This window comes from Phodopus roborovskii, unplaced genomic scaffold (assembly GCF_943737965.1).
Source record: "Phodopus roborovskii unplaced genomic scaffold, PHOROB, whole genome shotgun sequence".
NCBI classification, from domain to species: domain Eukaryota; kingdom Metazoa; phylum Chordata; class Mammalia; order Rodentia; family Cricetidae; genus Phodopus; species Phodopus roborovskii.
In genome coordinates, this window is record NW_026125281.1 from 17,998,929 (window position 1) to 18,014,793 (window position 15,865).

The window sequence follows — 15,865 nt, forward strand, 5'->3', positions numbered from 1 at the left end:
ACCAGGGACAGAGGATGAAAAACTTCAGGTGCTACTCTTAAAAAATCGAATAGGATGAATGAAGAAAACATCAATGTAATTTCATATTTTTTTCTGTGTTGGAAATCAAATCCAGAGCCTTACACTTGCTAGGTGAGTACCCTACCAATATGCTAATGTCCCAGCCCCTTAAATGTTAAATGCACCTTTAAACACTTGTCTAATCTTATTCCCTTCATTGCTAATTATCAACAAAACCTATAGAGAAATTAAGAAATCTTTTAGCTTGTTAAATCTCATTGCCTCACTATCAGTCACCAGTCATTTATAGGGTTAGAGAGGAATGTGCTTATTTCTATTGTCTTTTTATCTGGGCATATAGCCTCAAAGGAGTTAAATGTGCTTCATATTTGGGACTGGAGATGTAGTTTAGTGATGATCACAACTGAATACATTTGAGGCCTTGCCTTTCATCCCAAGCATGAATGTACTCACACATACACATGCATGTGCGCACATACACACACAAGCATGCATACACCACTCCACACACACATATGTGCATGCGTACAGACACAGTGTCAGTCAGATGTTGTTATTCTTGACACAGCGTGTGATGTAGCTCTGGGCGGTTCACTCAGGGACATAAGCCAAGACAAGCCAGATCCCAGGCCCGTTTCCTCACTGTAGATAGAGAAACATATGGCATAGCTCCACGTTAAGTCTAATTGCTGTGTAATTTAGTAATGTTCTTAAATGCAAATAGTAATATGAATTTGAAAGCATTTTACAATTTAGAGTTAAATTAATTACTCTACAAATCAGAACAGTCAACTGGCTTTAATAACCTGGGAGAGGCAAAATAGAACTGCTGGGCAATGTAGCACCTTACCCGTATTTCACAAATGATCCCCAGTACAAACAATCAAATCAACAGACTAGAATCAAGGCAGTCCATTCTGTGAATCCCTAACACTAGAATATCACCTTGTGCATTTCAACTGGAGGGTCATCAAAGTTGAGTGTAAACAGCCTCTGCCAGAGCCCATTCAATTGTGCTGGGACTGAACCCATGCAGCCACGTCCAAACCCCAAACTCTCAGCTCAAGGGAACATTCAGGGAACATTTCAGACAGTGCTGGTAGCCAGTGACTCACACTTATTGTACAAAATGCTAAACTGTGACTCAGAGTGAATCCATTAACTGTTGAATGGCACTGAGATTACTTGAATAGATGCTCACATTGTGAGTCACCTGCTGCTGTCCCAAAAACCATCCTTTATAATTCCACCTGGACAGTGATTCACACGATAATCACACTGTGGCCTGACTTGACTAATATATGTCATTTCAAAGTTCATTTCTGTAGAACTGGCTTGGGAGCATGCTAGAAAATCACTCCTGCTTAATGCTCTATATGTATTTCTAAGAACACATAGGCCTCCTAATATGCAAAGTCAAGGGCAACATACCCATTCAGCTTACATACGAGAAAGAACCATGGTTTCCTTCTTCAAGGATGTAGGCACAATTCCTAGAAATACCTTCCCCAGAAAACACCCTATTCCTTAAAATAACTTAGTAAGAGAAGACACCACCACATAGTTGCTCGGCTGTTCCTGTGAGGGCTACTTCTTTGAGCTGTCCTCCACATCCTCCTCACAGATAGTGAATATGCCTCCAAAGAAATGCAGACAAGAATACCCAAGTAGGAACACAAAGTGGAATTTTTAAGACCCGACATTCGACATCACTAGCTAAGTTCCTATCTTCAAATAGGCAAGGTTTTCTCTTTCACTTGCTAATCCACAAAATTGGAAAGAATTAAAAATCTCCTGTGTAATTTTAAAGGCTAAAAGGCTTTCTTATGGGAATGATCTTCAGACCAGCAAGAGATTTTTTTTTAATGCAAGAAAAGCTTGAAATGATTTCTAATATAAAACTGCTCAAAGGGATTAATAGAACATGTAACTAAATACATCTCCAGTGGGACCTTAATTCTGTGCTGGCTTGACCTCTGCTTGTCCTGTGACCTCTGTGATCATGTCTTTACAATACCAAATACCATCTTGGTGTAGAAGGTAACACATTCTTGTATGTTTTTCCTTCTCTGTACACCCTGGCCTCTTGTTTGTGAAAGGAGTTATAAATATTAAGTGTCATTTGTGAGAGCTATGAGAAGAGTCAGAATTCTAATCTCCCTTCAGCCCCCTCATCCCCCCCATAGCTTAAATCCCAAACTCTTTGTATGTTTCCTTGTTTATAAAATGAAGAAGCTAGAGTAAGTAACTGAGTTATCATAATCCTATATGATAAATATCTTTTAGAGTGCATTCTTAGTATTCTCAGAAAAGTTAACCTGTTTGGTTCCTACAGTAAGACCTACAGTAAGTCTTCTTAAATAAAAGACTAAGTATCTTATTTCAGTGACAATATTGGATGTGTTGTAAATACCATGATTTACTGTGTAAGTTTTAAATGTGTTTGTTTTACAAACTCTTTTTCTATTTGCTTGAGGCCAGGTCTCATGTAGCCTAGGCTGGCTCTGACCTTTCTGTGTAGCTGAGAATGACCTGATAGCCCTGCCTTCATCTCCTGTGAGCTGTGATTACCTGCATGGGTACCACTGGGTTTATTGGTGCTGGGGCTTTGCACATTTAGGCAAGTGCTCTGTCAACTGAGATACGTTTCCAGCCTCCATAAACTCAACTCTTTAAAATATGTATCACTACTGTTTTCTTTTTGTATGCAGTACATGGGAGGGGTGCTCAAGACATGGCCCATATGGAATTCATAGGACAAGTTTGTGGAGTCAGTTCTCTCCTTTACACTTTCATGTGTTTTCTTGGGTTCCTGGGTCCTCAGGCTTGCATAGTAAGTGCCTTTAATTGCTCTAACATCTGATGCGTATATGCAAATACCTGTGTGATATAATTGTATGAATTGCAATTTAAATGAATTGTATTTAAATTTAAATAGCAAGACAAAAACGTTTCCTGCTTCATGATTTTGACAATGAACACCCATTTCAGTGTGTAAAACATTGTCTTTATATCATATGAAAATAGGCCTCATGTTCCTGATCTTTATATTTCTCTCTGTTTGTCTGTCTGTCTCTCTTTTATCTTATTTCTTTTTTTGTGACAGAATGGCAATATGTAGCGCTCTTGCTCTCAAAGCTTACTTTTTTCTTCCTTAGCTGGGACTAGTGATTCATGCATACTCATTTTCGCTTCTTTAGATTTTTGAACTCCACTAAATCAATATAGCAATAGTATGAATAACTTTTAAAAACATTTCTTTTTTTTTTTTTATTTTGACCGTGTGTGGGAATACTACAAGTGTGCCCAGCGCCTGCTGAGGCAAGGGGGTGCTGGATTCCTTAGAACTAGGGTTATAAGTTGTTGGGAGCGGCCCGCCAGCACCAGTGCTGGGATCTGAACTCTATAAGAGCTGCACCTTCTCTTAAACTATGAGCCATCTCCCCAGGCCTATGACTAGTTTTTGCATAGCATGAGCGCAGAAATTGTACTGTATTTATTTATGAAATGTAGGCCACTCTCCCTTTTACAGATGATAAACCACTTAAAGTCACACAGCTTGGTTGGGATTTGAGACCAGTCAACACATTGCAGGGAAGGCTCTTCAAGTCGTAAACTTTGCTGATTTAAGATATAAAAGATGCACATTAACAAACAGAAGATATACGGGATGAAACCGTACAAAAGCTAGTTAATAAAAACAGTAAATAGTGTGTATTTGACTTAAAGGCAAGTGTCATTTTAGCACAGATGTTCTTGAGGCTGTCAGGCAGTTCAGTGAATGTGGAACTTTGTTTGGTAATAGAAGCAAATGAAAGTAAGCCTTGAGCGAACCTTGTCATCAGCGTCCCTGAAGAAGAGTAGAGTGACCAAGCAGAGGTGGTGGTGAGAAGTGATTGATGCTGAAGCTTCCCCCTACCCCCTTCCCACATTTCCTGGGTTATTTGGAGCCCCATTACCCCCAGACTGTTTCTGCTAGCTAGTGGGTTATGGGCTTTCGCCAGCACCAAGAGCACTGACTGGAGACTGGTCTCCTAACCCTCCAGACAGCTAATGTGACTGTGAAGGCGGAAAGCCCAAGAGAGTGGTAGGCCTTCACCAAAGTCTCTGGAAAGGAACAGAGATTTCCCTTCCCTCACCATCCTTCAGGACAGAAATCCTGTACCACAACCTTTTGTGCGCTGTGGCGTTGTTCACCGCCTGGGGGCGCAGAGGCAGCAGATGCTCCCTCCCGAATCTCCTTAGCTGGGTCCCAAACACCTTCACCTGGTGACACACCAGCTGTGTGTGTCGCTAGCTGCTCTCATCCAGGTTTCCCCTGCTTCTTGCCGAATGCAGGAAGCTCCCGATCGATCCCAGCTCGACAGAGCCACCTCTCCCAGCGCCCCACCTCCAGACCCGCGTGGGGTGGGTAGGTTGCAGCGCCTGCACACCCCTCCCCAATGCCCACCTCCGCTCGCTCGCCCACTCCCTGGATGTGGAAATCCTGAGGCGCATTCAAACCTCTCCCCAAACATCTACCCCGCCTCCGCGCGCCGCCTCCGCCGAGGCCTCTCCCTTACCTACTCTCGTGTAAGCAGTGGGTGGGGATATCCCCACGCACCCAGATCTCCGAAAGAGCCCACCCTTGTCCCGGGGAGCTGGCTCCCTTGAGGTCCCTAAACAACTCAATTCTGCCAAGGCCCAGGGCACCAGCAGACAAAGACCGGACTCCCCAGCCATCGCTCACCTCCTCGCAGCCTCTCCCTTCCCACCTGTACCTTCAGTCCGCCGCACCCAGGTTGGTTCCAACGTTGGGAACGCTCCTCCGAATGTGGAGAATCTAGTGCCCAGGCCTGCTAAGGAAAAGGCCCCAGCGCCTGTCCCTTAAACAACTGTCGTGTCTGCTCAGTTGTCAGGTGCATGCAGACGTCCGGGGTGCACGCAGACCTCAGACCCCTCGGGGTGCGGTCTGAGCGCCCACTTACCACCTAGCTCTGCTGGCTCGCCAGGGTTGCTTCTCTGAAAAGGAGGTGGTGCGTTCCCAGAGTGCCACCTCCTTCCCACCTGCGCTCAAACTGCTCGCATCCGGCGCTCGACTCTGGGTGCGTCCTTCCCCCAACTCAGTGACAGCGCTTGGGCTCCCCCAAAAATGTTTGGCATGGCCAATATGCACTTTAGACCTTGATGGCATTTCTCGTCCCTCACTGAATCTCAGACCCGGGACCATCTGCTTGGTGGGTCTGATAATAATTGTTCACGATAGTTCGAGCCTTCCTTCAGACACTGCCATGCCTCTAACGCACAACCCACTCACGATGGGCACTGACTAACCCCAGGGGGAGATGACTCGCCTGGGCTTTCACCCCTGGGCAAGTAGGGACTGACGCCCTAGGGTACCTCGAGCGAGCCCACCCTCGGGTTCCTTCCACTGCGGGGTCCAGGCCTTCAGGGAAGAGTCTGAGTGAAGAACGGGAGGGCGTCAGGTTCTTACCAGGCCAGGGTCCACTGGACTAGCTGGAGGGGAAGCTCTAGCCCTCTGGCCTCCGTTGGCCGTGCGCATGCGTCCAGAGTGTGCCTTAGTTTTCTTTCACTAGCTAGCACGGTTCCTACTCCGCCCGCGCTGGCTCCCTGCCTCCCGCCCTTTGCTGCGTCTCTGGGTCTAAGCTCCCGAGCGTTTCTTTCTTCCTCCTCCTTTCCCTTTTCTGACTCCTCTCCGCCTCCACGCTCTCTTTCCCAGGGCTGGGCATTCCCTCCGCTCGCCTCCTACTGTCAGCCACTCCCAGGCTGGGGGCACTCCTTAGTCCCAATGCCCGCAAGAAGAGCCCCCTCTTTTCCAGAAGCACCGAAAGAGTGGGTGAAACGCGGAACGAGCTTTGAGGGTTCCTGCAAAGCCCTCTCTTTTTATTCTCTGGCCTTAGCTTGCGCGGGTCTATTTAGAGCGAGTGAATGAGTGCTGGGACCTTGTGAATGAAGTGAGGCTCGGGGTCCAGCGCGGGGATGAAGGGAGGTGTCGTGAGAGGAGCGGATGCTCTGTACCCTGGGTCGCGCCTGTGAACTGCCATCTCTGCAGGACAATTCCTGCAGACGCCCGCCACTGTCCCTACTGCCCTGAGCGCCACCGACCTCTGCTCCCAACTCGTTCCGTGCAGCCTCTAGCTCCAGTTCTCTCTTTCTAGACGGTGGTCCCACCTGGTTCGGTCAGCCAGAGTCGGATTGCCCCACCTGGCGACTGGGATGGCAGGACCTAAGCCTGGACTCGGGTCTCACGCAGTCCCTCAGCAACCCCCTTTCCCTTAGGAGTCAGAGGAGGAGGGAGGGTCGCCGCCCGCTCTGGAGTAAGCCTTGCAGAGGGCCCCTGGGGCAGTACGCCTGAGCTCGGAGGGTAAATTAAAGCAGCAAAGTGACCTGAGACAAAAATAACACCACGTCATTTCCTCCCTGATCCTGCAGAGAGGGCAGAGGAGTGCGAGCGCCAACTCAACCGCGGGCGGTGGCGACGCGCTGGGATGCTCTGCGAGCCAGGCTGCGGGAGGGAGCTGCAGCCACAGTTGGAAAAGATCCTCGGAGGCGTCAGAGGGCTTCCTCCCGTTGCTAGCAACTGTAGACAAGGAATGAATGGCTTGGGAGAAAGTAGCTTCTAGTGCCTCTGCGGACGTGGGAGTGTCAGGGAGCCCAGTAAGCCCAGCATTGTGCCGGGTTGAGTCAGTAGGGGGTAGAAGGAATGGGAAAGCCTGGGGCCGCCGGAGGCCGAGGGTGGGTTTGGTGGTGTCCCCAGTACTTACGGACTCCGGCGAAATCCTCCCAGAGCAGGGGTCCTCTTCTCTGGACTCTGTGTTTGGACTTGTCAGTTTCAGACGACGACCCCTAGGAGGTTGGCCTGGCAGTGCCATTGAGGCCGCGAGTAGGAGCTGGAGGCGAAGCGACACTGGAGAGAGCCAGGAGGCGGGCCAGGCAGGAAGCTGAGAGGAGAAGTCCCAGCGTGGCGGGCGAGCAGCAGGATGGGGACACCGCAGAAGATCCGAGAAGAATCGCCTGAAGCTGACGAGCGGGGTAGAAAGGTGGTGGAGCGTCGTCCGGACCGCGGGAGAGTCTGGGAGCTGTGCAGGGCGAACGGTGGGAAGGTTGTGGGCGAACGACAGAAACAAACCCAACACATTAGGATCTTGTCCAGTGACCTGCTTGAGACCGCTTGCTGGGGCATTTTAAGAATTTACTTTGAGGATGCAAGAGAAAGTCGGTGAAAGCAAAAGAAAGAGGGAGAGGCCAGTCTCCCTTCACCTTTCCCCTTCTTTAAAATGATGCTGTTCAACGCTGTGGCCCCTGGACCAGCAGCTGTTGCCAAAAGAATGCAAAACTTAGCCAGGCGTTGGTGGCCCATGCCTTTAATCCCAGCACTCGGGAGGCAGAAGCAGGTGGATCTCTGAGTTCAAGGCCAGCCTGGTCTACAGAGCAAGTTCCAAAGTAGTACAGAGAAACCCTGTCTTGAAAACTAAACAATACAAAAAAGAAAGAAGGAGAAGAAAGAGTAGGAGGAAAGAAAGAAATGCAAAACTTGAGCTTCTGCTTAGTGCATCAGAATCTGCTCCCGTGAAGTTTGTATACACGTTCAACGTGGCATGCCTGTGTAAGAAGGTTTATGTTCACAGGTGTATTTTTACAGTTCTTCCCTTTCTTCGGTCATCGGAATCCTTCTCGATGTGTCCTTTTCCAATAAAACACTATATATCCAAGGCACTGATACACTTGGTTACCAGGTCCTACTGGGGTTGCTGTTAAGTGAGACCTGGATGGTAGATGCAGGAGGCTGAAGAATGCCAGACCCGCCTTAGGCTTTTGGGAGAAAGAGCTAGCTAGCCAACTTGGCCTTATCATTCTGTGGAATAGAGGTTTGGTTTTGTAAGCATTCCTACTGCAGGCCTCTTTCCTGAAGTCTGTGTGTACATCTGAGTATTCTTAGAGTTCGTACACTTTCTATGTGTTCCTAGGAGATTTAGGCATTAAAGGGCTGAAAGTAAACATGCTCTCTCTCTCTCTCTCTCTCTCTCTCTCTCTCTCTCTCTCTCTGTGTGTGTGTGTGTGTAGTTAACAAATAGCATTCTTGGGTATGTTTAGTGTGGCACTCAGGAGCACAGGGTCCTAGAAATAGCCTTCCCACCAACAAACAACTGTGGGAATGGAACTGAAACTTTAGAATTTATTTACTCTTTTTTTTTTTTTTTTTTGTAAAATGAAAGAATGAAGTTAGTCTTTAAAAAGAACCTTTGGCTGGAGTTGGTGAGGTGTGACTCTAATCCTAGCATTTGGGTAGGCATTTCTCTGTGAGTTCAAGGCCAGCCTGGTCTACAAAGTGAGTTCCAGGACAGCCAGAGCTATCTAAAGAGTACAGAGAGATCTTAGTTTGTTTTGCTTGCTTTAAAGAATCTTTAAACTTTAATGCTTCTTGCCTTTGTAGGAGTGTTAGGATGCACAGCAGCTAAGGCTGGGAATGTAGCTCATTTGGTATGTTGCTTTCCTAGCATGCTTACCTAGCCCTGGGTTCAGCTTAGCAAAACTTCTCATATGTTAGTAAGTGGGAACACCATCATCCATCATTCTCAACTTAGTAAATTTGAGGACAATACAAGGTATTTGAGAACCCAAGAATCTGTTTCAAACAAGAGGAGGAGGTGGGGGGTGGAAGAGAAAGGGAAGGAGGAAGGAAAGAAAGAGAAGATACACAGTAGGGTTGCCAAAAAGAACTATTTGTAAATAAGTTTCATTGCTTTTTAAAATTGTGTTTTTTCTTTCTTTTCTTTTCTCTTCTTTCTCTTTGTTTCTTTTTTCTTTTTTGAGACAAGGCCTTGCTGAGTAGCTCAGGCCAGTCTTAAACTCCATCCATTTTCTGACTTCAGTTTCCTGGATATAAGGACTGTAGTTGAGTGCCACCCTGCATCTTTAAGTCCTTCTTAGCTTCTTGGGCAGTAATATGTAGTGTCGTTACAAACCGACCTAACTCTGCCAATCCAAACACTACCCTCAAGCAAAACACAAAAACAGTTCAATCTTTCTTGTTTTAAAAAGAGTAGTGGTTGCCAAGAAAAATGAAAGTGGAGGCGGAAAGCAAGGAATAAAAGTGACAGTGTGTTGGGGCTCCAATGGGGACAGCGCCAGGGACAGCTGGGCTCGGGTCCCAGGGGCGAGGCGCGGGCGCTCTCCAGGGTCCTGAAGGCGGGAGCGGCCGCGGGCACTCCCGGGCCTGGCTGGATTCCCGGAATGGGTACTCACTCGGCCAGCCTGTTTTCTTTTGTCGGTGGAAACCTTGTGGGAAGGGATTGTCGGGCGATGGGGGTGGGGGCAGGGAAACCTAGCAACCCCGTTCTCATTCATGAGGCCTTTTCTGGGAAGCCGCCCAGCCCTGTCTGATTTGTCTCTATCGTTTGTATGCGCGGGAGAGAGTTGATCTGAGTTTGCATTTCCGTTTAAGTACACACAGTGTCGCTTTCCTTCACTACCGTTTCGTGGGGGAATGGGGTCATTCTAGGATTTTCAACACTAGATTCACAGGCTCCCGCACCTGCCTTCTCCATGGTGCATTTACTTTTGTGGATTGGACTATGAGCGCTGGAAGTTTCTGGAGAAATGCCAACAGCTCACTTGTGGAGGGCAAATGAGCTATTTGGGAAACTCAGACCCACCACCTCACTCAGAGACGGAGAGTTGCCTTGCCCTGGGAGGGGCAGTGGACATAGCCCTCCAGGCGTGTGTGTGTGTGTGTGTGTGTGTGTGTGTGTGTGTGTGTGTGTGTGTGTGTGTTGATGGGAGGGGGTTGTTCAACACATGCCAACACACTTGTTGCAGGACCTGGGCGGTTCTTATGGGTGCAGCTACCCTGACTATGCTTGGGCCATACCTGCTCATCGCTCCTGAGCCCCAGGTGTAGAGTGGCCATAGGGCAGTCCCAGAACCCTTCTCTAGACTGCAGTACTCAGCAGCTGGGTAAACAGGTCTGGCTCCTTCCCAGCAACCTACACCTGGACAGAGCCCAGCGTCAACCATTGCTACTTGCCCACACCAGAGAAAGTTAGAATGCAGTCAAAATGCTGACAGCACTGGGCGGCACACTTCCGAGACTGTTTGGACTGCTTCCAAAGTTTAGAGCCTTTTGTAGATTTGGGAAAATCCGAGCCTCCCTTTTCCTCCTTGTATTCCCAGCCAGTCTCTCCCCAGTCTCTCTCAAGTCCCCTTCCCTCGGCATGCTTCATTAGGCATTTTGCTCCGGTCCCCTGCTTCAACACAGAAACTCTTTTGAGGGAGCTGTGGAAGAATTTTTGGCAGAATAAAAGTCCTAGCAGATCCCAGAGAAACAAATTTTGTACTCACTTACTCATCCTGAGACACTCACCTTGGGTTCCCTAGACTAGCCTGCCCACTAGTCCTGGTCTGAAGCCTCTTGATTTGGGAGCCTGGGTGGGACCCAGGTATAAGTATGGTGGGTGTTGGTGATAGTGATCTACAGGCTCCAACAGCAAGAACAGAGGGAGCCATGGAGTATTGATGCAATCACAAAATTCGATCTGAGAAAAGCTTTCTCAGAAAAGACCTTCAGCTGTCTGCCTGCTCCCCACTCCTGACTCTCCACTCGTGGACACTGCAGAGGCCCCTCCTGTCTGCCCCCTACACTTCAGAGACCCCTGTCTGCCTCCGTGCACTGCAGAGGCCACTGTTTGCCCCCCATTATTGCAGAGGCCCCTATCTGCTTTCACCACATTGCAAAGACCCTTTCTGTCTGCCCCCTGCTCTGCAGAGGCCCCTACTGTCTGTACCCACCCCCATCACCCACTGCAGAGGCCCCTGTTTGCCTTTTCAGCTAGATTCAAAGCATCAGTCTGAAGTGTAGGTAGCATTAGTCGAAAAGTGGAATCATCATGAAATCCTTACTCCTGAAAGCACTGGTCTTTATCAATCAGACAACTTAGAAGCTCTATGCTGACTGGCTATTGACTTACCTAATTAATCATATTGTGTGCTGAAAATCATCAAAATGACTTTCTGCACAGTGGACAAGACAGACTCAAATCAATGTAAACAGTACTTTCCTGATTCCCAGACAAACTGAGGTTCTTTACATTTAAACAATTTCACAAAGGAAACATCCAATGCAAATTAAACTACCCCTTTCCCAAAATAGGCTAATCACCTGTAGAGTTAAAAATAACAGTTAACACAGAATTTAAAATTAGTTTTAAATTTATGAAGTGATCTATTTTCTACAAAACCTTTTGTTTAAAATTCTTTCTTGTTGTGGCTTAACTGTGTTGCATTTTTAAATTTTCTGGTATTGGAGACATCAAAGTCATCCTTCCTCTAGGATCCAAGGATCTAGTAGGCAGCAGTCAAGAAGTAAAAAGGCAGAGTTTGCCTGTGCTGATATAATTGGGCAGATGGGGAGGTGATGCTTGAAATAAAACATGGCTAATAGAGCCACAGATTATTATTAATTCAAGGACCACTCAACTATTAATAACATACTTCTATTTGCATTTGCTTAAAATCTCCATGTTCTCTCTGGAAGCACAACGGTTTGAAACAATATTTCTACAGTTCATAATTAGTTTTGACTTCACATATTATTTGATGATTTTCGAAATGTATGCATGCCTAAGGCCTATGTGGAGAAGCTGTGGAGATGTTGTATAATGGAAATAATGATGATGAGGAAGGCGGGGCTGAGGACAGATAAAGTGAGGCCTTTGTTTGAGTATTTTCCATATCTTTTATGGTTTGAATGTGCCACTCCAAAGTATATGTGTTAGTGATTTGGTACCCGGTATACCAGTGTTCAGAGGTGGGAACTTCAGAAAGTGATTTGATCATGAAGGTTCTGGCATCTCTGGACTGCTTGAGTTGCAACATTGAGCTCATTCTAGCTTACTGGCTCTATCTTGTCATGTGATGCTCTGTCATGTGATACAGCAGGGAGACTCTAGCTAGATACAGGGTGGATGCTAGCACTAAGCTCATGGACTTTTCAGTTGCCAATAAATGCTGATTCTTCTTCTTTTTTTGTTTTGTTTTGTTATGGAAATCAAGATAGAATAAGACAACATCCAAAATAAACTCCTAACCCTTATGGCCTAGTCTTCATCAGACCAGTGAATGCCTACTGGTTATTATTTTTGAAGCAGAGTGGAAGTTTATGTAGAGCATATATGTGGACTTCCTAAGGAACAGTCTCCACAACTTGATTATTTTTGTTCAAGTAAAATACAATCTCATGTCACCAACTTTTAGGTCCCTCCTCCACCTCCTTGATGCAGGAAATTGAACACAGGCATGTTACATGCTACACTAGTACACTACCACTGAGCCCTACCCCCCCTCTGGTTGTGGATGTTTTAAACTCACTGTCCAATAACTTTTCATATTCACAGATCACAGATCAGCTGACCTGACCCTTCCCAGTTTTTATTTTGAAATTTGAATCCTGAGCACCTCAGGATATGACCTTACTTGGAAGTAGAGTCATTGTAAATGACTCAAGGTGAGGTCACTCTGGAGAAGAATGGCCATATTCTGCTGAGTGGTCTCTATAAAAAGGGGGAATGTGGACCTATCTTTGCACACAGGGAGAATACTGTACAGGCTTGGAGACAGAGATCAGAGTGATGGTTCTACAACCCAAGCAATGCCAAAAATTCTTAGCAAAATGCATGCATTCAGAAGATGCCTAGGAGAGACTCCCTAGGAAGTAATTTTGCCACCAGATTGCAACACAGAAACCCGGAGTTTCCAGTCTGCTTTTCCTGTCCTAAAGATTTCAGAATCAAGACTGCAGCATCGGTTCTTATTTAAATTTGAAGCTGTTGTTTCAGACTTTAGAGTTGCCAGTGTTCTTAACTTCCTGAACCTTAAAATAAATCTGTCCATCACACACCCACACCCTCCCATACACACACCTCACATACATTCACATGTATATGTTATATGTAAGTACTTGTGAAAGTAGTAAGAATCTTCTTTCTTGTGTTTATTGTTTTTTTTCTCCCTTGGTTTTTGAAGACAGGGTATCTCTGTGTAGCCTTAGCTGCCCTGGAACTTCCTTTGTAGACCAGGCTGGCCTCAAACTCACAGACATCTTACTGCCTCTGCTTCATGAGTGTTGGGATTAAAGGCATGTGCCACCATTGCCCAGCTATGTCTTGATAGTACCCAAAACAGTGCTTGCCCCTTAATAAAGGGCTCACCAAATAGTGAACAAATGAATTACAAATAAATAAAACTCCTTCAACCAGAGAGGGTACAGGATTCTTAAGTGCTACAACATGAATGAATCTTGAACAATTTATGCTAAGTGAAAGAAACCAGATACAGGAAGACAAATGCTGCAAGAATCCATTCATATGAGGTACCAAGAACAGGCAAATTTAGAGACAGAAAGTAGAACAGAGGTTACTAGGGGCTGGAGAGAAGTGAGACTTAAGTTATTGTTTGTTTGGAAACAAAAAAGGTTCCAATGGTGATGGGTATAAAACATGATAAATGCACCTAATGCCACTGAATCATTTAGCTAAAAATGGCTAATACTGTGAATTGTGTGTTGCTTCTATTTCACTGCAATGAACAAAATCACCTCTAAAAAGCAAGGGGGTGGATATAAAGCTCAGTGGCAGAGCCACTTGCTAGGATATGCAAAGCATGAATCCATTCCTAGTTTCAAAAATCCAAACAAGCAAGGAAACAAACGATCTCTTCCAGGTATGAACTTCCAGTCACAAAGGGAGGGATTAATGTTCATTCTGTCACTGCGTTCTCTCTCTTTCCTGGGTTCTCTCACTTTGATGTATGCTGTCACTATGCAGAGTGTTTTTAGGGCACACACTGCCTACTACAATTCTCCCCCTAGTATTTGCTGAAAGATGGATCATAGCACAGGGACATAGAAAGAAATATCTGAAACAGACACAGAAGCAAGGAGTGGGTAAGAGGGGTAGAGGTGTGTTTCATGCTACTACACTTTCACTGCATTTTCTCTTCAATGACAAGATGTGGTGATTTGAGTAAGAATGGCCCCTACAGGCTCATGTATTTCAATGCTTAGTGAGTGGCACTATTTAAAGGATTAAGAGAGATGGCCCTGTTGGGTTTCAAAAGTCCAAGCTAGCCCAGTGTCTCTTTTCCTGCTACATGTGGATCCAGATTTGGAACTCTCATATCCTTATCCAGCACCATGTCTGGCTGTGTGCTGCTTCCCACCATGATGATAAATGGCCTAACCTCTTAACCTGTAAGGCAGCCCCAGCTAACTGCTTTCCTTTGTATGAGTTGCTGTGGTCATGGTGTCTCTTCACAGCAATAGAACACTGACTAAAACACAAGTTCTCCATGAATAGCCTAGGCTAGTCTCTGACTTAGACCCCGATAGCCTCGGCCTTCCAAATGCTAGTATTATCAACTTATACCACCATACCCCACATTAGTCATTCTTTCAACACTATTTATTGTATGTCTTCTATATTTTTTCTTAAGGGCTTGGAAGTCAAAGTGAGTAAGAAAGGAAATGGGCATCTTTCATGATGGTGTGGTGAGTTAGAGGATAGGAAGAATCTATATAGAATAAACAAAGTAAGGGGATCATTTGAAAGATTTTTTTAAAAAAAAAAGCTATAGGAAGTTGCTAAAAAGCTGAAGGAAGCAAATTACAGGGTATGATTGAGATTCTGTGTACTAGACTGACTGGAGGGATGAGGCAAAGGGGGCTGGAGAAAAGAGCAGGCTTTGCACTGGTCTATATGAGAGACAATGGTCCAGGCAGGGAAGGCTAGTAAAACGTGGAAAAATAAATTTAGTGCAACTTTTAGAGGTAGAATTAATAGAACTTTGGGTGGATCAAATGAACAGGATGGTCAAAGAGGAATAAAGGTTAATTTCTAGCCACCCAGGAAGCAGCTGGGTGGCTTCCTGAAGTGAAGAAATTGTGAAAGATGGGTTTTTTGAGAGATGCCTTTGAGTCACTGCAATAGAAGTGTCAAGAAGTTTGTCCCAAGAGAGAGTTGAACTCAAAGCAGAATTCCAGTAGGAAGAAGATATAAATGGATCATTAGTACAAAACAGGATTGAAAGTCATTGGGCCTCTTGGAGAGTGGGGAGGGGGTGCGGTACACAAGCCACTGAATCAGTGTATGGAGCCTGAAGGATGTCCAGCTATAAGTGAGCCACTGATAAAATTTAGTCAGGAAGGCAATATGATCATGACTGTATTTCAGAAAGTTCTCTTCCCCTCTGGTGTTACTTAGAAACAAGTATACTCTGGAAAGAGGAAACCAAATTGGACGCTGTTGCAATAATTTTTTTTTTTTTGACATATGATCGTGACCTGATCCATAAGTGTTAAGTGGATGGAAATAAATGAAGAGGTGTTGCAGATGCATTATGTAGGAAATGTAAATGAATATATTTGGATCCTTCCACATAATTTCACAAGGCACAGTAATTATAATGACAAGCAACTCACCAGATAGTTCCACCTACCTTAGTAATGTGGACAAGGCAAGTGCAGGTTCTTTTGATCTAATCTCTCTCTGTCTCTGTCTCTGTCTCTGTCTCTCTCTCTGTAGTTTACAGAATGAATACAAGAGTTCAGGAGGTTTCAAGAGTGGCTGACAAACCGTGGAGAAGATTATTTCTCCCACTCTCAGCTCTTTAGTTGCCTGTAGTTCTAAGATTGAGGCCCCTTGACTTTTCCCCTTCCATGTTAGCATGTCTATTGGTATCATCCTTGTTCAGGGCACTTTTAGGAATATACATACAAGTCACATTATATGGACTGGACAGGTCATACATATATATTTATAATATATATATACACACTATGTATATACATATA

At 45.6% G+C, this 15,865-nt stretch overlaps 1 protein-coding gene across 1 annotated transcript in view; it reads right to left on the reverse strand.

Moving 5' to 3' along the window:
• Window positions 1-15,865, reverse strand: part of Rgs20 (regulator of G protein signaling 20) — an 89,927-nt gene that overhangs the window by 57,598 nt on the left and 16,464 nt on the right. Inside the window, exon 2 of the mRNA XM_051197783.1 lies at window positions 6,786-7,100. Within this exon, the coding sequence (XP_051053740.1) occupies window positions 6,786-7,100 (315 nt within the window). The remainder of the gene's footprint in view (window positions 1-6,785; window positions 7,101-15,865) is intronic.